The 23,636-nt window shown below is 32.9% G+C and overlaps 1 protein-coding gene across 3 annotated transcripts in view; it reads left to right on the forward strand.

Annotated features, from left to right (window-relative positions):
* CFAP47 (cilia and flagella associated protein 47) overlaps positions 1-23,636 on the forward strand; it is an 886,918-nt gene that overhangs the window by 830,662 nt on the left and 32,620 nt on the right. For all 3 annotated transcript variants that reach the window (XM_016433371.2, XM_007493353.3, XM_056826272.1), the window contains one exon: positions 11,069-11,237. In XM_016433371.2, coding sequence (XP_016288857.2) covers positions 11,069-11,237 — 169 coding nt within the window. The remainder of the gene's footprint in view (positions 1-11,068; positions 11,238-23,636) is intronic.

Raw genomic sequence — 23,636 nt, forward strand, 5'->3', positions numbered from 1 at the left:
TAGTGGGGTGACCCCAGGTTTCTGAAGGGAAGCAACAGTGGGTGTCCTCCATCTCCCAGAACTATTCTCTGAGGAGACATATTCCCTTGTCAGGGGGATAAGACTTGGCTACCTCTCTCCCAGAAAAAGAGAGGGGTAGAAGAATCTTCTTTCTCCCTAGTTCCCTCTCTCCTTCTATTCCCTCAGTTCTCCTCTCAAATTATTCTATTACAATCCTTCTATTACACTTCCCCAATCCAACCTTCCTTCTATCTGTTCCCCTTTATTATGTTCACTTTTCCCCTACAAGGTCATGGAAACACCTTTGTGGATTATTGACCTGCCTTGGTAGTCTATTTTCCCTCATTGGAGCTACAATATTTTCCTGTTTTTCTGCTTTATTAAGTTTTAACTTCAGGTATCCTATCTCTTGCCTCTGTTCTTCAACTAACTCATTATTTGCCTCATCATGTTTGTCTTTATCAGCATTATAAATGTAGGATATAGCCTTCTTAGCTAGCCTTCTTAATTTATCTAACCCCATTTCATGCCAATCTAGACATTGTTGTTGAAAATAATTCCTTACCACTGTGCAGGAATTTTTAGTGAACTGTCCCCTTAACTGCTTCAAACATCTTCCCTAGAAATTTCCACTCCTAGGAATCTTTCACCTAAGTCTATCAGATAATCTAAATAAGTGGAGGGTGTTTCCCCACTTTTTTTTCTCACCTGCTCAAATTTAGTCCAGGTCCCTGACCTGTTGAGCACTCCCTCATTGTTTTAATCACAGCCTGCCTTGCTTTTACCAGTTGTTCATATCCTGCTTCCTAATTAATTTCCCATTTAGAATTCATAAGAGGCCATTCAGCCATTTCTGTAAAAAATTTGTCCTTTCTCTCTCTTTGTCAAAAGCTCATCTAACAAAATTTCGAAATCCAAATAATCAGAGTTGAATTGCTAAATTATTTTCTCGATTTTTTTATCATTGCCAAAAGTTCCTACTCAAACAATGGAGTACCCTTCTTAAAGCTATCTATATCAGCTTGGGTGACTACTTTAGGATACCTGACATTAATACATTTTTGCTGAGGGGTGAGTCCTGGGACCTTGCAAATTCTATGGTCTCTTGTTATGGATTAGTATCCTTTAGTATTTGATCAATAATCTTTTCTTGCTTAAGTATAATGCTTTCCAAGTATTCAATTTTCATGTCTCTTTCTTTTTCATTTAGTTGTTTTCTCTTTCTTATCTTGACTTGTTGTAAGATATGATGGATTAATTTCTTAAGAATAGTACCTTAGAACATCAAACAGCCATCTAGTAGTGTAAATCTCAAAATATCCAGTAAAGTAATAGAGACTATGTCCAATATGGATTTTGGGAGTTGTATTTCCTTAATATATCATGGTATCTTTTTTGAAAAAGGTTGGGTCATATTTCCTCAACTCATGTTGTTGTTATTGAATATCATATTTTCTTTTGATTTCTTTCACTGAATGCAGCCCCTCTGTCTCACTGTGACAAGACCACTGACAGTTGACAGAAGACTGCTCTTCAGCTCCCCCTGTGATTCTGAAGGGAAAAATTGTCTATAAACCAAACTCTTTCTAAACTCTATATTTCTCCACTCTAAAATAAATGATATAACTTTTTAGCTAAAGGTTTCTAAACTAAATCCCCCAAACCCCAAAATCTTTCCCTCAAGGGAAGTCTTTGTAATCACCAAGGTTGATCCTCCTTAACACTATACTTAACTATCTAATTCCCCAAACTGACTATATAGCTATCCTAAAACTAATATATAAGTTTATAATTAAACTCCTTTCCTTATATGTTATCTTCAAGATACTGAGTGACTCCTGTCTCTTCAACTGTTAAGAATTCAGCTTCTGACAAGTTCAAAAATCTGCTCTCTGGTGTCCCCTGCTGACTCCTGCTGCTCCTCTGACTTCTCACAGGAAACAGCCAAGTCAGTTTCTCTCACAGATGATTTACTTTCAATCTTCCTCCAAATCTCCAGGTATTTTCCCAAATCAACTGTCACTAAATCTTCCAATATTTCCATAGGAAAAGTCAACCATCCACTCTCTGAGCAACCAACCCAAAGAGTGCCCAGTAATTTCTAACTGCCTCTCCTAAGGAAATCTGGGAATTCTTTCCTATGATCTCTTGAGGATTCCACTATCTGAATTAAAGGATTTGTGAACCACTCACAACTCTCTATCCATCTCTATTACTTATTCCTAGTTATTCAGAATCTCTAATTAGTTAGCTAATTAACAAATTATTACAAAGGTAAGATAGATTTATATGCCTAAGTATGTATGGTATTCCCTTTTTGAGCTGATTCTTATGAGAATAAGGTTTGAGTTGTCTATAAAACCCTAACATTATTTTTCACCTCTTTTATGAGATAACCTATATCATTCTAATTCTTCCTCCCCCCTTCTGCCAGCATATCCCTCTTTCTTTTGCCTTAATTTAATTTTAGATATAATTTCATCATAGTCAACTCATACCCATGCCCTCTGTTTATGTAAAATTTCCCCCATTACAACTCCTCATAAGTGGTATAATAATCATTCAGTTCTTGAGTTGCAAATATAATTTACCCATGTTAGAATGTAAATTTTAATGGTTTTGAATCTCAATGTGTTGTCTTGAATCTTGTATTTGAAAATAAATTTTATATTCACCTCTGAACATTTTATTAGAAAAGTTAAAAATCTTCTATTTTGTTATATATAAATTTTCCCCCAGAACAATTATGCTTTTTTTTTTGCTGGTAGATGATTCTTAGTTTTAATCTTAGTTCTTTTGCTATCTTGAATATTCCAAGCTCTTCAATCTTTTTTTTTGTATAAGCTGCTAAATTGTAAGTCTTCAGAACTCTGGCTCCATGAAATTTGAATCATTTTCTTCTGGCTCCTTGCACCTTTTTTTTTCTCATTGTCCTGGGAAATCTGGAAGTTGACATATAAATGAGTTTTGGGGGATTCTGCATGAGAACAAGAAATAAACCTAAATGGCTGAGCAATTTAGTATGTGGAGATCAGGCAAAGAAAAGAAAAAAATGCATTTAAATAGTATCTACTATGTTTCTGGCACTGTGTTAAGCTCTTTTAAATAATTATAATCTCATTTGATACACAGCAATGTAGATGTGATTATTTTCATTTTACATTGAGGAATCAGCAAATTACCCAGAATCACAGAGCTCTCAAGATTTGAGGATAGATTTGAACTCATTTTCCTTTCTCAAGCCCTGGCTCTCTAGCCATTGCTCTGCAGGAAGTCTTTGTAACAATGATTAAAAAGACTAAAACAGGAGGACAAAAATCAAGTTGTGGAGAACACTAAATTCTTAAAACAGGAGTTTGTATTTAATTCTAGAGGCAATAAGAAATCACTAGAGTTTACTCAATAAAGAAATTACATTGCCAGGTACTCACTTTAGGAAAAACATTTTTGTGATACTTTATAGTGAAAAAGACTTGAGGGAGTAAACCAATTCGATGTTTAGTGGTCATGAATGAAGTGATGAAAGCCTGAATGGATATATGTGATAGCTATGTGGAGCTAGAAATGATAAGATTTGATGATTGCTTGAAGAGTGAGGGTTGAGGATGACAAATAATGGAAGAATTGTTATAACCACATAATATAGAAGTTCAGAAAAGAGGTGGATTGAACTTAGGAGGAGATAATGAGTCATATTTAGGACATGTTGATTTTTAGATGCTTTAAAGGAATATATCTAGTATTAAAAATCCAATAGGAAATTATATGACTAGAACTCAAGAGAGATTGGGAATAAATATATACATCTTGAAGTCATCTGAAAAAATTGCTTAAAGCTATGGATGCTGATGAAGTTAGATTATAGAGAGAGCATATAAGATGTCCCAGGACAGAGCCTAGAAATACCCATATTTGGTTATTATATGTCAGTCAGTCATAACTCAATAAGCAGTTAGCACTGAGGATAAAGAGAGGGAAAAGCATGATCTTTGCCCTCAAGGATTTTGTAATATAATGGGAGAGGTAATGGGCTAATTGTAAGAAGAACTACATACAGATAATTTGGGAATAATTAACTGAGGGAAGGAATAGAAATTAAGATGAATTCAAAAAAGCCTCCTATAGAAGGGTAAAATTTTGAACTGGCCTTTGAAATAAATCAGGATGTATAAATGAAAAGGACAATATTTTGGGTTATAAGAACACAGAGAGAAAATACCTAAAGCTAGCCATTGAGAATACTGATCAGGTATGAGTAGCCAAACTGATGCAAAATTTCAAAAAAAAGGTTCATGGTATTGAACATTTCCTGGGGTCTGGGGGAAGGTAATGATGATGATGGAGTCAAATCAAGCTGGTGAGAAACTAATATCTATCTGTACATATATATATATATATATGCATATATATTCCATATATTCATTGAATGTACATATATGTGACTATATGTGTACCTAGATGCACATACACATGTATAATGTGTGTATATATGCATATATATGCATACATATATATCAAAGAGACAGTGAAGGTGGAGTCAGGTAAGAGGAAAATGAGGAGAGAGAAATGTCACAAAAACCAAGAGCTGTTGACCTCAGCAAGAAAGGTCACCTCTTTATTAAAGTCTGTAATAAATGAGACAAATTGTGAGGGATGATATCATCCTTCTGTGAGAGAACAGAGAGAATAGGAAGCTTATTATGAATGGTCTCAAATTAATAATATTGAATAGGAGAAGTGCTTGGGAGTATTGACTAAAGAAGAAATGATAATTGAAACACAATAGATAGGTAGAAGATAGATAGCTAGTGTGAGAGTAAAAATTAATGAATACTCCAAGTATTTAAATTTATAGGATTTAATAACAACAAAGTGAGAGAGAAAGGGGTTCCTTCAGTCAACTGAGCAAAGCACAGAGCCAGAGACCCACACCTGCCATGCCTGAGCCCCAAAATCCCCACAGCATGGGTTTCAGCAAAATTTATAAACAAACCCATGCAGGGATCACAGCACAGGGATGCAAAACAAACAAACAAACAAACAAAAAACCAGGAAGAATAAAAAATGCTGTGAAATGAAGTTCCTTTGGCCACAATATTTTTTTTTTAAAAACCACACTAGATAACTAGCTAGCTTGATAAAATTATACAAAGAATTTATTGAGAGATGTAACAGACATTGAGTTAAATGTTGGGGCTACAAATATTGGCAAACTATATTTATCTCATTCAAAGGATTAATATTCTAACAAATGAGGTAGAATGGAGTGTCATGGAGATGTCAAGGTTTGGAATAGGTTGAGAAATGCTATTGAGGTAGAGCTCCATCCAGATGAGAAAAAAGATTACCTATCAGAATCATTTGTGGTTCCAGTGCTGAAATCCAAGTGTTCAGAAGGCAGGAGGTAAGGATAATATGGGTAGGGAGGCCTGCTGTGATTTGGAAACTGCCTGGACTTGTCTGTAAAGTGATAGCAACTGTCCTCAGAAGGACTATAATCTTATCTCAAAAGATTTATAATCAACTCAACAGAATTTGAAAATAGGTCAGATTGCTTTCTTCCTTTGATAACCACTTGTAAGACTTGTCACTCACACAACCATATCTACCATTATCCTCTAATATTCCCATATTCTATCCCTTTTCCTCTGTTATTCAAGTTCTTTACTTCCTTCCTTTATAGGTGAGTATTATCCCCTTATGGCAATCTAACCAAAATCTTCTTCCAAAGTTCAATACGTCTCATGACAATACACATTATTATTATCAACAATTATGATGATAGTAGTAGTTAAAATTCATATAGCACTTTCAGGTTTGCAAAGACCTTTACAAATATCTGATTATGTCCTCATAATAACTCAGGAAGGTAGATTATTTTAGATATGGTTTCAAACAAGTTGTCATCATGCCATTATCCCTTTATATTTAATGTTCTGCAGATGTGAATTGAACAAATACCTTCTAATTTGATAAGTCTATTGGGATCTAAGCTGATTTTGTGTAGTCTTACTGAATGTATCTACAGGACTACTCCAATATCCTATGTGACTACTTCAATAATATGTACCTAATAACATTATCCCATTCTGTTCACCTTGAAAGAACTAATGAACTCTGAGTGGAAATGGAAAAAAAATCACTTTATTTTACTTGTTTGTTTGGGTATTTTTGCTATATGACTAATATGGAAATACATTTTCCATGATTTCATGTATGTGATTGATAACATTGATTACCTTCTCAATGGGTGTGTGGGGAAATTAGGAGAAAATTATTTTTAAAGAAATAATATGAAAAATCAATGAAAATTGAGTTAAAAGTAAAAAAAAATAATAATAATCCAAGAATAATTAGATTGCCAAACTCAGAGTATTTAAGAGTTCAATGATATTTTTTTTTTTCTGGAGGACTTCATTAAATTACCCAAGGGGCCAATGTGTGTCACTTTGCCATTTACCATTTTAAGAACAGATGGCATGATCAAACTTGCATATGACATAAAGCTGTTAAGAATTAACAAGCAGATCAGAATAAAAAAAAAGACAAAAGATGTTGCCTGTTAGATCATTAGGTTGAATCTAATGAGATGAAATTCAGTAGAGATAAATGTAGACTTATTCTTGAGTACAAAAAAAATCAACTTTGCAAATGAAGCTGGAAGAAACAAGGTTAGACAGCAGTTCTGAAATTTAATGACAAAAAAGATCTGAGGGTTTTAATTTACTCACTGAATAGTTCAACAAGTTAGCAGTATAATTTAGGAAATAAAAAAAGCTAATGTGAAATCGAATGAAATTATGAATGGTATAGTTTCTTTTTTCTCTATGTCTCTTGTATTGTGGTTATAATGTTCATGTTATGTGATTCCAGGAGATTAAAACCTCCTTACTGACAGAAGTAGTTTCATCTTTCCATAAGGAATATTGATCATTTGAACATTACCCTCTTTTCTCTAAAGATATTAAAATAAATGCTCCCCCAAATCAAGGATGCATATCTGAGAAGGGCTCTTCTACCATGAACTCTTTGAAAGAATAATCATTCAACTAGCTTTCTAATATTTATAATTTTGGAGACAATTACTCTTTGTTGGCCAGGCCTTTTATAGTGCTTGGCCTTTACACTTTCTTCTGAAAGACATCATTAAAGGGAGTTATGGATCTCTCAGCTCCTCTGTTTCTAGTAAGTAGAGCTCCAGAAGATATCTAGAGAATTAAATTCCTCCATTATCACAAATCTCCATGTGTGGTTTGTATTTTGTAAATTCCTTTTCCAATTCCTTCTTCTTCCAACTGATCTATAAAATATCCTACAGCAGTATGACTTGTGATTCCCCTTCCATTGTCACTCAAATGCTTTCCACCATTTTCCTACCTTGGAGTACTGTGCATATGTGTCTATCACCCCTTCATATTCTTTAAGTTTGTGTTGACTTTTCTCTCAGCTCTCAAAGTTTCTGATTGCTATAAATTCCTTCTTCCTATTAATGGGGTCTTCAAAAAAGTTTCTTACACTTGTGGAAGAGTCTGCATCATGCTTTGAGGAGATGTTTTACATCAACTGTTCTTACTGTATTGCCTTATCTAACATCTTTTTTTTCCCTAAAGGGTTCTTAAGATTTCTTTACTGAATAATTGTTAAATGTTTATTTACTGGGAAGCTCAATGGAGTCTTGAGCAAATGACATTAGAGAATGACCCATGACCCTTACATTGTATTCCCCTAAAATATGGAGTTTGCCTCAGTTGTGGTAATTAGGAAAAGGAAACTAAGAGTTCTTTATACAGCATGTGACACTGTTGACCCCTCCCTATCACAGCTGATGGATACTCTGTTCTCCATGTCCCCAAGGTTTGTGATGTTACTTTTTTCTGTTCCCATGTATACACCTGTCTAATGGCCTTTCAGAGTCTACTTTAATGGATTCTTATCTCCTTTGTGTGAATGTCCTGTAGGGTTTTTATCTGGGTCCTCTACTAGTCATTCCCTCTACATTCTTCCAGTAGTCTTATAAGCCCCTATACAATCATACAAACAATATAAAATGTATTAAACTTTAACCTCATCTCCTGAGCTCTTGTTAACATATTAACTTACAATCTTGATTTGTTCAATCACCTCAAAATCAGGGCTCACTACCTAACCCAATTTACAACTAACCACATATTCCTCTTCATAAATTTCCTATTTCTGTGAAAACCAGAGCTATCATTTTCAGTCATAGATATACAAATGCAGAATATTGTTTTATTATACCCTCTCCTTCATTCTCCATATGCAAACAGTTTATAAGTCATGTCATTTCTTCTTTTAAAATATTTCCCTTATTTGTCCCTTTCTTTTCTTTCACAAGACCACAACCATATTTCAGATCTTCATTATCTCTGACTTGGATTATGTATTTCTTATTGGTCTCTCTGTTTCATGTCTCTTCCCACTGTTAGTCATATCTTCACAGTGGCCAAATTGGTATTTCTAAAAGATAAATCAGGTCATTTTGTTTCTCTGTTCAAAACATCCAACTAGAGACTTATACGCTTTATCCTACTGCCTATAAGATAAATTTTGAAATTTCCTGATTGGTCTATAAAGTATTTTTTATAATCTGGTTCCAACCCAGCCCAGTTTCTTTGGGTTTATGATAAGATAATGTTAAGCTTTGAATGAAAAAGTGAATTTTATCAATAGTTAATATATCTATCCATTTTGATTTCACATTATTCTTCTTTAAATGCTTCATGCTATTATTTATACACATCATTGTATCTTACATTTCTATTGTTTTGCACAGTGTCCCTGTTGCCTGAAGTAGTCTTCCTTTTCATCATTAAATATATTTTAGCTTCCATCAAAGCTCAGCACAAAGACTGTTGTCAGAGACCATGCTGCTGAGATGGATTGGAGATATATAGAAATGCTGATGCCTTTATTTTGTATCCTGCAACTTTGCTAAATTTGTTGATTATTTTGACTAGCTTTTTGGTTGATTCTCTAGGATTCTTTAAGTAGACCATCATATCATCCACAAAGAGTGATTGCTTAGTCTCCTCATTGCCAATTTTAATAACTTCAATTTCTTTTCCTTCTCTAATTGCTACTACTAGTGTTTCTAGAATAATGTTAAATAATAGGGGTGATAATGGGCATCTTTGTTTCACTCCTGAACTTATTGGCAAGGCTTCTAGTTTATCCCCATGAGATGTGATCTTTAAAAGATACAATATTATCATATTTTTTGGAGTAATATCCTTTATCAAAACTCCACTAAATATAGTAAAATCCAACAAAACCAAGAAATGCAATGTATCTGAAACATGAAATTCAACACTTGGCTAAGAATTGAACTAATTAAAGTGGACAAAGCAACTCAATGCAGTTTCAGTTGATCAATGTCGATTAGTCTAAATCAATCAGCCTAGTGGCCATAGAAGCAAATACTTGTTGCCATTGTGATGATTAAAAACAGAAACACATAAAAATATTCCTTACCAGTGTTATAACAACAACAACAAAAAACTATCAAAAGTAATTGATTTATAAAAAAATACAATATTTATTGAAAAAAAAGGCCAAAAATATGAAGGGAATTAATGAAATAGAAAAGGAATGTAGCTTACACATTTCAAATCTGAAACTGCATTTTGAAGTGGCACCCATCAAAACAATCTAGTTCTGACTAATATATAAAGTAGTTGATTGATTAAATAGATAAGGCAGTCAACACAGAATAGCAAATGACAAAGGTAATCTAATGTTTGACAAGCTGAGGGATCCAACCTTTTCGTAGAAGAACTATTTGATAAAAACTTTTGGGAAAATTGGAAAATCATATGGCAGAAAGACAATACAGAGAAACAACTCACTCACACACCAAGATAACATCAAAATGGATGTGTGATTTTAAAATATTTGGTAATACCACAAACAAATAAGGCACAAAATAATTTACCTGTCAGATCTGTGGATAAAGGGAGACTTGATGACCAAACAAGACACAGAACACATTAGAAGATATAAAGCAGAAAGCTTTGACTATGTTAAATTTAAAAATAATTGTACAAGAAAAGAACAAAAAGCTAGCAAAAAGAATTTATAGCAAGTATCTCTGACAAAGGCTTCATTTCTCAAATGTATAGAAAAATGAGTCAATCTTTTTGGGATAAAAAGCATTCCTCAACTGACATAATGCTCAGAAGAGTTGAACAGGCAATTCTCAAATAAAGAAAAAACAACCCTTTTTTAAATAAAAAAATATTGTTTTCCAAAAATAATTCACACAACATAGTACATTTCTGACATATTTGAAAACCAGTAGAAATTAATAAAAGTAGAAAACAGATTAGCAAATTAGATCAACTTTCTTTTGTTTACTTTGCTACTACTATCTTTAAATTATTATCTCTTTGTAGTTAGATCGGCAATTGCAGCCTTAAATTATTTTATTAACCATGATTTAAGCCTCTTCATCACTTAATCAAACCTCAATAAACAGATTTTTTTTGTGTGTGTTATGGACCATTTTTATCTAATTCTTTTAACATGGAAACTGAACTTCAGATTTAAGTGTTCCAAGTAGTCTGTATTTCCTGTTGTTGTTGATGCTTCTATGGCTTTTTTCCTACTTCTCCATGTGTCTCAGAACGGTTATTAAGTTTGGAATGGAACAGGTATATACATGGAAAATTCTATAATGTCCAATGTTGATATCACTTGTAATTTGACACCATTTAAGAAGGAATATTTGTTCAAAATATTTGGAGTTGATAAACATATATCATTATTTTACATGAGAAATATAACACAATTACAACTTCAATTTAAGTTATTTTGTGCAATTCCAAAAGGATTTAATGTTTTCATTATTATAATTTTCAAGCTCCTTTCATTAACATTCTCTAAGCAATCCATAAAATAACAAGTATCAGGGCTCACAGCTGTATAGCATCATTAATGTTTAATTGTAAGCCTTTTTACAGCAGGATATCAGTTCTATTTATCAAGTTTTCTTCACATGGAATGGGATAATGATCTTCTTTAATGGGATGATTTTTATATACTTCTCTAGGTACCCAGAGTCATTCACTGCATACTTCCTGCCAGGCAGTGATCGGGAATTTTTTGTAAAACCTCAGATGGGTGAACTTCTTCCAATTCACACTGCTGGAACACTTATCAGTGTTGGATTCAAACCACAAATGTACAGCAGGAAGCATCAGGCAACATTAGTAATACAGGTGAGTTCATGGAAAACCATATAGTCAAGTATTTTCAAATGTATTTGAGGGGAACCTAAAAATGTTCTTTAAAATGAATTAAGGGATGTGTGTGTGTGTGTGTGTGTGTTTCTTTTTCATTGTCTTCATTGATCAGTTAAATTAACAAAGTATATTTAAAAGTTTTCACTTAAGGAATTTGTATAAATTTTGGCATAAGATCTCAATTGTCTTTCTTGGGGAAAATATTTAGCACTAAAATGTAACAAGAAATCTATTTAGCACTAATTGAAAATCACGCACATACACATATTTAGACAACTCTGTAATAAAGAGCAATCATGATTTTTAAGGTAATGAATTTTTTTAATATAATGTGATACCTTTTAAGGAGGTTGGCCTTATAATTTAATCAGTTAAGGGGACTCACAGTCTGGAAGCCCCTCAAATAATAGATAATTTATTTGTAGCTTATTTGTAATTTAATTTTTTTAGAAAGTTACTGAGTTTACTAAAATTTGGTCATGCTCATTTATTGCTTTGTGTCAGAGGTAGATATTGAAATTCAATATTCTTGCCTTCATTATTGGTCTTATATTCATTGTATCTCATGGCAATGATTCATCATGATATTGTGCATATATATATATATCACAATAAAAATATGGCAGCTTATTGATTGGTAAAGAGAATAACAATGTTTTCCTTTAGGAAAATACATAGTTTAGGGTCAAAGTAAAAGGGTTAGATCTGGGGAAAGAAATAAAAGACCAAATGAAATTATGTTTAATGGAAGGCAATTTGATAAGAACATATTGCTATGGTAATTAAAACAACCCTTCTATAAAAATATAAGTACATAAATACATATGGACAATGAAAACAACATTTTTATTCACATTTAGTTTGGAGATTTTACCTTTTAAAGAAAAATGTCCTCATTTTTTTGGAAATATCTTAATATTTTTAATATGGAGTCCAAAAAGAGTAAAAAGAATGTTTTAATATACATCTCCAAGGATCAGAGTTTTTTTTAATTGGTTTTCTTAATCATTAACTAATTGACTTGTACCCTAGACATAAATATATATAATGACATAAAATTAAAAAAAATTTATTAAAACAAAAGATGCTCCAAATGGTTAATTTCAGAAGATATAATTATTTCTATTTTTAAAAAATTTCTGAGAATTCTAAGAAATAAACTAATAAACAATTTCCAAACCAAGCATTCTTGGTTCGATCCTACTTATTACCTTTGGTTTGTTTTCAGTTCTGAGTGAAATCAATATATTTCTGTTACTGTCCACTTATGGAAGAAAAAAAGTGTCTTTTGGCCTTAAAATATTTATCAGAGGGTATTTTGATTTAGTAAGTTTAAGATGATTTTTACTTTATACAAATAATATCACTTTAAATCTACTACCAAATCACAATGATGTTAACCTTATACAATGGCAGCTAGGTGACATAGTAGACTTATCTCTGGTCCTGTAATCCTGAAAGAGTCCTCCTCCTAAGTTCATTCTGATCTCAAACACTTACTTGTTATATGATTCTGCATAAATCACTTAACCATGTTTGCCTCTATTTCTTCATTTGTAAAATAAACTGGAGAAGGAAATGGTAAATAACTCCAATATCTTTGCCAAGAAAATTCCAAACGGGGCCATGAAGTCATGACTGAAACAACTGAACAACAATGACCACCGCTTTATACATTACTAATGAGACATTTAGAAAATTCCTATCCATCAGAGGTGAAAAATAATAAGATATTAAAATTCTGAGGAACAATGATGATTATCTGATATAACCTCCATGACGATTCATACTAAAATCTGATTAAATAGTTATAGTGTCTCATTTGGTATCCAATTCTATTTTTGTAGAATGCTATTTGTGGGAAAGTACCACCTCACACTTAGCAGACTGGCCAACATGGCAACAAAAGAAAGTGATAAATGTTTGAGGGGATGTGGCAAAATTGGGACACTAATACACTGTTGATGAAGTTGCGAATTGCTCCAATCATTCAGGAGGTTAATTTTTAATTATGCTCAAAGGGCTTTAAAAGATTCCCTACTCTTTGATCCAGCCGTACCACTGCTCATTTTTTTAATGGAGGGAAAGAAATGGAGTCTCACACCACTAATTTCAAGACCAGAGTGTAGTAGAGATGGACTATAGCCAAGGAATGAAAATAGGGGATAAATTAGTTTCCCTCTCTTCTCTGGTAAACCCCGCTCTGGTTGCCTTCAGATTCACAGATTACTGTTCCCTCAGAGACTTGGTTGAAACAAAATATAAGACAGATAGCTTCCCTCTCTCTGAGGAGAGAACGTAAATTTCCTCTCCCCAAACTTCAAATCTTCTTTCTTGAACACTATGAAGTAGACACTGGATTTAATTAATGGTTCTTTATTCTAAATGGCTCTTTATTTAGTTAATGGCTCTTTATTCTAAAAGGAACATATGAAAGGTAGGGCAAATGAATTGTGGGATAAGGTAATTGGGGAGGTAGAAAATAGGAAATCCCTAATAATAACAATTGAACCCCATCTTCCCAAAATCCTACAGGGTCAGGCTTTGGCTGACTAGCCCTCTAGGGTCAATTGTGAGAGTTGTCCTGATTCCTAGCTGTCCTAGCTATTATCAAGTTCAAGGAAAAGTTTAGAGGGATTTAGAGGAATTCTTCTTGTGGTGAATAGCTTTCTGGCAAAGTCCTATTCACTCTGGGTTGTTGTCACTGGATACTGGGGTCTAGCTTCACAGGAGGAGACTCCAGGCTCAGAGATTTGCTCAGATCAACCTCTCTGGTGGGCTTCCCAAAGAGAAGGGAGTTCAACTGTTTGGGTCTTCTCAGTTTCTCTTTTCCTTCTCCAGAATTCTCTCTCCTTCCTGTTCTTCTCCCGCTCAAGATGGTCTTCCAGCATGATGAATCTGCTTGTCTTCTTCCTCTGGCAGATTAAGCCTAAGTTTCCTCTCTTACAGTTTATATCCCAAAGAGATAATAAAGGAAAAGACTTGCACAAAACTATTTATCGCCATGCTCTTTGTGATTTCATACCAATGAAATCATAGGTTTGGACCTTTTCTACACAAATAATATGATATGAATCATTTCAGATTTAGTGCTATAATTTACTCAATTTCCAGTCACTTAAACTAGACATATTAATATCAAAATTCATTTGAGAGAATGAAATGTCTAGAATTTCATGTGAAAAGAGAAATATACAGGAATCAACCACACATAACATTACTAAATCTCAAACTATGTTATAAGAAATAATCATTAAAACATTTGGCAAAAATTAAAAATAGTAAAGGACATAATTGAGACAATTTAACCAAGATATAGAAGTGATAAAAATGACCTTCCAGTGTTTAATAAATCCAAGAACAAAAGCTTCTATGGATTTACCATTCCACATCCCATTTAACAAGAATTGTTGGGTAGCAGGAAAGTAATTTGGTATAAATTAGATTTGGTAAAGGATGTTATAGAGTATTCAACATATATACATCCCAAATAAATGTACTATTTTCTTTGTGCTTTAAATATAAAAGGTCAAATAATATAAAATTGTGGATAATGGAATGAGATATAAAAATCTATGGTTAAAAGGGAAAAGTTTTAAGGAATCAAGGGATGGGAAAGGCAATTACAATATTTTAAATCAAATTATGTAATGAAAACCAAAACTTTGAATTAACAAAATCAGTGCAGCTAACATGAGACATTAAGCTAACATTAAGTAAGAAAATCTTGATATCACATACCTCTGATAGAAAAGTCTGATATCCAAGATATGTAAGAGGATCAACTCAAATGAATTAGTTTGGAGCAATATATATACATATATATATACATATATATATGCATATATGTGCATATATATGAAAAAAATTTTCTAAAGACTTGCAACTTATCAAGAATCATGTGAAAAATATTTTAAATAACAGATAAAAAATTATTTTTCACTTGGGCTTTAACTGCATACCTTCTACTGACAAAGGTAAAAGATGAAAAGAGTAAATATTAAGGTATTATAAGGAATATATAGAGCTGTAAATTCATCCCAATAAAAAAGAATTATTGAAATAATGTGAAAAATAACACATTCCAAGCCTTTGACACCGCTGTTCTAGTAATAGGCATATTCCTCCAAAAATGAATGAAGAAAAGTACTTATTAAATGCAACACAGTCTGCTAAGAACATGGGATACAAAAATAAAAGCATTTCAACCCTTCACTTAAGAAGCTCACATTCTAATGGAGAGATAATACATACATACACACAGACACACACATTCACACACACATAAGATTTAGATATAATTTGGATAGATGGGTGGAACAAACAAACATTTTTTAAACACCTACTATAGTAGCCAGGAATTATCTATTTTTTTACAAATATTTCATTTGAAGATGGATAAAACCCATTAGTCTTTATGGGCAAAAAAAGATGTCAATATGCCTTCTTTAACTGAATTTCCATTTGTAAGCTCATAACTATTTCTAAATTTCTGATGTTGTCATTTGACAGTACAAATGAGACAATTTTTTGGTTCTTCTTCAGTAGCTGTGGCCTCTTCACTGACCATGACTAGTATAGTGAAGTACAAGAAGAAAAACAACAGAAAGATAGGCCCAATATAGGCCAACATAGTTAGTGTTACACTTTTTGTAGCAGAAAAATAAGATTGAAAACAATGTAGATATCAATGGATTTGGGAAGAAATGCATAAATTTTGTTTCATTGCTAGAATAAGATTTCACCATAAAAATATTGAATATTCATGAAATAATGAAAGTCTTGCTTGAATTGATGGAGAAAGATGTGTGGAACCATGAAAACAATTGTAAATTTAGAGTGATAAGACTAGTTTAATCCTTGTTTTACTACTCTGTATCTCTTTGGCTTTAGAGAAGTCACAACCTTTCCATGCTTCAGTTTTCATGTCTCCAAAGTGAGGGTTTTGGAAAAAATGACTATGAAGATCCTTTTATACTGAAAAACTATGACCAAATGAGATAAAAGATGTTGTTCTAGAGTGAGATAGTCTCAGTGTCATAAAGACTAGCAAGCAAGTCCTTTCTCTGATGCTTACTGGCTTTGTGACTAAGGGCAAGCTATCTAGCCATTCAGTGTCCAGTCAAATTCCTTCAAGTATTTCTTAGAATTTATGGTCCAATCTATCTTAACCTACAAGGAAGGTGAAAGATAATAACAAAGGGTGGGAGGAAGGTAGAAGTATTAAAAGGGAGCAAAAGGTTGGGGGTGCAACTAATAGACCTTAAAGAGAAAAAAGAGAGGAATAAGAAGGGACGGGGTGGGAAAGAAAGTAAAATAAGGGTGGGGAACAAGGGGGACTGATTAAAAGCAAAAAAAAAACTGCTGTAGAAGTAAATAGTGAAAAAAGAAAGGGCAGGACTAAAAGAGGAAACCAAAATGATGGGGAATACATATATGGGTAGTACTCATAACTCTGAATGTGAATGGGATGAATTTAACTATAAAATGGAAGCAGAAAGCAGAATGGATTAGAAACCAAAATCCTATCATATGTTGTCTACAAGAAACACACATGAGGCAGGTAGACACACACAGGATTAAGGTAAGAGGCTGGAGCAAAATTTATTGGGCATCAACTAAGAAAAAGAAGGCAGAAGTTATAATCATGATATCTGACAAAGTAAAAATAGATCTGATTAAAAGATATAAGGAAAGAAATTACACCCTGATAAAAGTAAGTATAGACAATGAAGAAATATCATTACTCAACATGTATGCACCAAATGTCATAGTATCCATATTTCTAAGGGAGAAACTAGTGGAGCTTAAGGAAGAAATAGATAGTTAAACTGTATAGTTGGACACCTCGTTTTTTTCTCTATTGGATCTAGATAAATCAAAACACAAAATAAATAAGAAAGACATAAGAGAGGTGAATGAAATCTTAGAAAAATTAGAGTTAATAAATATATGGAGAAAATTAAATGGGGACAAAAAGGAATACACCTTGTTTTCAGTAGCACATTGTATATTCACAAAGATTGATCATGTACGAGAACATAAAAACATTTCAAACAAATGCAAAAAAATTAAAAAATAAAAAATGTAACCTTTTCAGATCATAATACAATAAAAGTAATTAGAAAGGGTACATGGAGAGACAAATAAAAAATTAATTGGAAATTAAATATTATTCTCCAAAGCTGATAAGAACAAATCATAGAAACAAAAATTTCATTGAAGAGAATGACAATGAGAAATTATGATTCAAAATATGTAGTACAAACATGTCAGATATCAATGATTATAATAATTGAAATGAAAGTAACACTAACTGATAACTCAATATGGAATAAATATAATGGCCAGTCTCAAACTTGGAGAAAAGACTATATAATAAATTCTCTACTCTGTCAGAGAAAGTCTCTATGTTCATTATTTTTGCTTTATATTTTTCTTCAAATGGAAGGGTTCAAAGGTTTGAGGATAGGAGTAAAGCAGAAAATCCCTCTGAAATAAAACAAAAAAATAGCAATAACCTTTAAAAACAACTGATAAAATATTTTTATTCCTGAAAAACTAACTTTAAAACTATAAGATCTGGAGACAGTATTTCAGAAGCATTTCTGAAGACTATATATTAACTTTCACTGTCACTTCATTTATTTCCAGAAATATAATAATATTCTAATGAAACTAAATTCAACATTTCCTAGAGCTTATATAATTTTATGAGTTTTATCTAATCTTATTATAATTTTATATTGAATATAATTATCATTTTATATTCTTCTGATTTAATAGAAATAATAATTCAATAAAGTTACAGAGATAACAATATTAATTTATATTTTATTTTATCACTGTCATTGCCATTACACTTTAACATTAAAGGGAAGATCAAAATGAAGAATATGGAGTCATGCTTTATATAAATTTTAACGATATTAATTCTGAGTATTGGTCTGTTCATTGTCCTCCTGAATATAGGAGGTCATTATCAGTAAAGGAATTTAGAAGACAAATCATTAAAATAATAGTAATGCTCAACTTTTCAGTTCAAGATTATCTGTAATTTTTAAAGTTATGTATGTAATATTAGAAAGAAAATAAATATGCTCAATACAAAATGAATATTTAAAAATCTAACGTGTTGAGTTCTAATGGACTAAAAGAAAATCATTCACAATTTGATAAACTAAATCATACAACTTTAAATTACTACTTTATTAGTGAGGATCTTTTTCCTGTCAAACACAATCAACACATTGCACTAGAAGAAATATTTTAGCTACTAATTAATTACAACATGGAAAGTAAATGAAAAGCCATGAAGCAGTTTTACAAAATTGTTTCCAAAGGCTAAAGAAATATTTTTCATAGACACTGGAGATAGCTAAAATAAATAACTCCCTAAATTAATCACTATTCATAAGAATACTAATAGTAATTACAATGACTTTGAATAATATTCCTAATTTATAATGTGCTTATGATATAATGTAATATATACCATATATGCTGTCATTTATCTTCATTAAAAATTACTCTGAATGTTGGTTGTGGTTGGTATAAATGTGTGTCATTGGTAGAGCCAATAGTACATAGTACAGTGTTGGATTTCTAGCTTGGTAAAGCTAAATACAAAAATATACACTTGTATTTGACCTCACAATGCTTAGATCATTTCCTTACTCTTTCTCTTGCTACATTCAATAGCAAAAAAATAGCAAAATATGAATTATCTCTCTTTTTATTCAACTGTGCTACCAGTGCTCATACCTCTAATCAACTTCATTACTTTAAAAAATAGGACTTTGCTATATTATTTATTTAGCATTATCAGAAAATAGAGAAAATACAAATAAGCATTTGAAAATTTATTTCTTCCAATAATTTATTATATTATTTTCACATTTGAAGTTGAATTTTTCTTTCTTCTACACACTTTCTCTCTGGTTTTCTGAGAGTAAAATAAGGGAAGAGTCTTATAGGAATTCCCCAGGAAAGTGGACTCTGGTGAAGCCTAGACTTCAGCTTCTTATTCCTTCTATCAACTCAAACCTTTGGTTCTTCCCTGTATCCCTGGGTTCTAAGTGATTTTTGCCTCATCTTGTCTGGAACTAGTCCTCCACATAATTTCTTGACCTTATGCACACCCCAAGTTTCATCTTTGTTTTGTGTTGACTTCCCCCATTAAATGTAGTATCCTTGAAGGCTAAAGACAATCTTCCTTGCTTTTAATTGCACCCCCAACATTTAGCTTAATCTGGATCATAGAAAATGATTAATAAATGTTTCTTTCTCTCTCTGTCTCTCTGTCTCTCTGTCTCTCTGTCTCTCTCTCTCTCTCTCCTCTATTCATTCTCAAATTCACTATTCATACTTCTGTTTTTCTGTGCTCTCTGTGATAGTCAACCCTGCTCCCATTTTTTTAAACATAGCAGAATGAACATGGGATCCCCATATGTGTGTATATCTCCTAAGTCATTCATCCTTTGTGTCCCAATAAACACTTGATGGGAAGTTCTTTTCCTTACACATTCCAGGTAAACAAATTTCTTCAACCTTTATTTCTCTAAAGGTTCTAGGAATTCTGATAGATCTTAGCTATGCTTAGAACCACTGGGCCCACTTAAATAGATAAAAGATCTGTAATTTTCATTACAATGGGGATTACCTCAATTGATGCAAACACTAGTAGGCTTTTGACTTATGAGATATGACCTAGGGAGTAAACAGACATCAAGAGATTAATTGACTTGTCAGGTTCTAAAATTAGTGATTGTTTTTGAAACAGTCTGTAAACTCAAGACTTCTTGGCTATAATTTTTAAACCATTATTCTCTGAATCAACTTTATTTTTCCATTTATTAATTATTATTTAATTAATTAATTTAGAATATTTTTCCATGGTTGCATGAATCATGTTCTTTCCCTCTCCTCCTAACTTCCCCTCTCCCTGAGCCAGTGAGCAATTCTACTGGGTTTTACATGTATCATTGTTCAAAATCTATTTCCATATTATTACTATTTGCAATAGAGTGATTATTTAGTCTTCATCCCCAATCACATCCCCATCCAACCATGTGTTCAATCATATGTTTTTCTTCTGGGTTTTTACTCCCACAGTTCTTTCTCTGGGTGTGGAGTGTTTTGGATCACTGCATTGCAGCTAGTAGAGAAGTCCATTATATTCTATTATGCCACAGCATATCCTTCTCTGTTTATAATATTCTCCTACTTCTGCTCTTTTCATCAGTTCCTGGAGGTCTTCCTAGTTCACATGGAATACCTCCAGTTCATCATTCCTTTCATCACAATAGTATTCCATCATCATCAAATACCAAAATTTGATCATCTATTCCCCAATTGATGGACACCCCATCATTTTTCAGACTTTTGTCACCATATTTTACATATGAATTTTCCCCTTTTATCTTTTTGGGGATACAAACCCAGTAGTGGTATGACTGAATCAAAGGGCAGGAATTCTTTTAAAGCCCTTTGGGCATAGTTCCATACTGACTTCCAGAATGGTTGGACTAATTCACAACTCCATCAGCAATGCAATAGCGTCCCAATTTTCCACATCCCCTCCTAAATTTATTATTTTATTGTGTAATAATTAAATGGTCACCAAATTGTAATAACTAAAAATTAAATTATAAGAATGCTAGTAGCTTTAGTAGCTTTATTACATGGAAATAGTGATAGTAAGGAGAGGGAAATATAAGAAAGAGGTAGAGAGCAGTTTAGCTAAGTATATTAATTGGCATTCTGATGGAATGAAGCTCACCACCACCAAAGGGTCCTTCAGGTCCAATCTCCAGTCAGAAGTCCATGAGCATCTCTACAGCAAGAGTCACCAACACTGTAGTGTCTCTAGCAAGCATGCCTCCAACACCAGAATGTGTATTCAGACCTCTGGTCACGCCTTTATAAGTTGTTTTTCCTACCCACTAGCTCTTCTACTTCACATCTAAGGTACCAATTCCTTAATTTGCCTGGCACCCCCCCCACCCCCGGAGGACAGTGGGACAAATTTCCTATCTCTGAGGGTATATCTGTACTTACACATAAATGATAAAGAATCTTCAAGTTTCTGACTGATTACATCAAAGTTTGCTGATTGATTACATCAAAGAAACAAAGGGAACTCAATTGCCTTTTCACAATTGTCATAATGGCCAATCCTAGGAGTGAGGTGGTACCTGAGAATTGTTTGATTCACAATAATTATAAGAGATTTAGAATACTTTTTTATGTTCTTATTGGTAGTTTTGATTTCTTTATCTTAAAATTGCCTATTCATGTGCCTTGCCCAATTATCAATTGGAGAAATGGCTTGATTATTTTGTACAAATGATGTAGCGCCTTATAAATCTGAGATATCAGACCCTTGTCAGAGAGTTTTGTTATGAAGATTTTTCCCAATTTCTTGCTTCCCTTCTAAGTTTGGTTTCATTGGTTTTGTTTGTACAAAAAAAACCCTTTTAATTTAAAGTAATTAAAATTATTCATTTTACAAAGTAGTGTTTAATAATGCCAAAGATCCCAGCTTTTGGGAGAAGAAGCCACTATTTGACAAAAACTGCTGGGTAAATTAGAAAACAGTATGAAAGTGATTAGGTTTAGATCAATCTCTCACACCCTATACTAACATAAATTCAGAATGGTTAAAAGGAAGGAAATTATGAGTTAGAAAGGAAAGAATTTAAGATCAAGCAATAGAGAGAGAATATTATAAAATGGCACTGAATAAGAAAATTTATTTGGGTAGGATTGTCATTTTTTTATGTTAGCTCATCCTACCTAAGAGCAATTAACATTTTCCCAATTATTTAGACCTAGTTTTAATTGTTTGGAAAGTGTTTTCTAGTTGTGTTCATATAATCCTTGTGTTTGTCTTGGCAAATAGATTCCTAAAAATTTTATGTTGTCTAGGGTGATTTTAAATGGAATTTTTCTTTCGAACTCTTGCTGCTGAGTTGTGTTGGAAATATGCAGAATTGCTGATGATTTATGTAGGTTTATCTTTTACTATGCAACTTTGGCAAAGTAATTAATTATATCCATAGCCTTTTAGTTGCTTTTCTAGGATTGTTTAAGTAAACCATCATATTATCTGCAAAGAGTGATAGTTTAGTTCCCTCATTGCCTACTTTAATCCCTTCAGTTTCTTTTTTCTTCTCTAATTGCTAGCACTGGCTTTTCTAGTATAGTGTTAAATAAAAGAGGTGATAATGGGCATCCTTGCTTCACTCCTGATTTTATTAGGAAGGCTTCTAACTTGTCTAAATTGCAGATGATATTGCTGATGGTTTTAAATATATTGTTTATTATTTTTAGGAAAGACTCAAAGTATCCCTATGCTTTCCCCTTTTTTTTTCAATAAGTGTTGTATTTTGTCAAAGGTTTTTATTTTCTGAATCTATTGAGATAATCATGTGATTCCAGTTGTTTTGGTTGTTCATATGGTCAATATATGAATGGTTTCCCTAATGTAATTTTGGGGGTTTCACACTCCTTAGATGGAGAAATGAGGATTGAAGGCAGTAAGGAAAGGGTTGATGAAAATGGCTTCCCTCACTACTCCCTCCCAGAGTCCCTGAATTACTTGAGGGAGACAAAATAGAGATCTCCCCACAGTGAAGGCATACCCCTTGATGGCCATTCTGGCCCTAAAGGATGGCAGGAATGTCTTCTCTAAAAGGAGAGGAATGTGTGACCTCAATCCAGATATGTGCCACTTTGGAGAGCTCACAAGCCTCCCCCTCATTTCTTCTTGAAAACTGGCAACAAGATAGAGTCTGCCAATGGGATTACTCTCTAGTTGTAAATAAATGAGATTTAATTCACTACCTCACTGCTTATTTAATTTAATTGTTGATTAGGGCAAAGGGTAGAGGTTTGAGGGGTTCTGGCTCGCCCTGAATCTCTTTCTAAAAATAAATCTAATTACTGAAGTACACAGTTTTCTTGTAGCCAGGGGAGAAGTAGAAAGGGGGAGATCACTACTCATAAATTTGAGTCCAGTATCTCAATAGTTCATGGAAATGAAAGTCTTTGAAGAAATTGGGTTTCTTCACAGGAACCAATGATACTTTAAACAGGAACTCATAATGTTAAGATTTCTGTCAGTGTCAGAAATTTCCAAAGGTGTCTTGAATGGCTCTGAGAAACAGCTCCTCCTTCTACTCCCCCTTCTGTGTCTCAGCCTCCTGGTCCTCCGGAGAATTTCCCAGAAATCCTTGTACAGTTCCCAACTGTTGTTCTTGCCTCATGCACTGTAGAGCTCTCAACTTCCATTTCCCCTAATGGTTCTTTTGTCCTACTCCCCATCATTACACTGACATTAAACCATTCTTGCATTCCTGGTATAAATTCCAC

The sequence above is a fragment of the Monodelphis domestica genome, chromosome 4 (assembly GCF_027887165.1).
Source record: "Monodelphis domestica isolate mMonDom1 chromosome 4, mMonDom1.pri, whole genome shotgun sequence".
In the NCBI taxonomy this organism is placed as follows: domain Eukaryota; kingdom Metazoa; phylum Chordata; class Mammalia; order Didelphimorphia; family Didelphidae; genus Monodelphis; species Monodelphis domestica.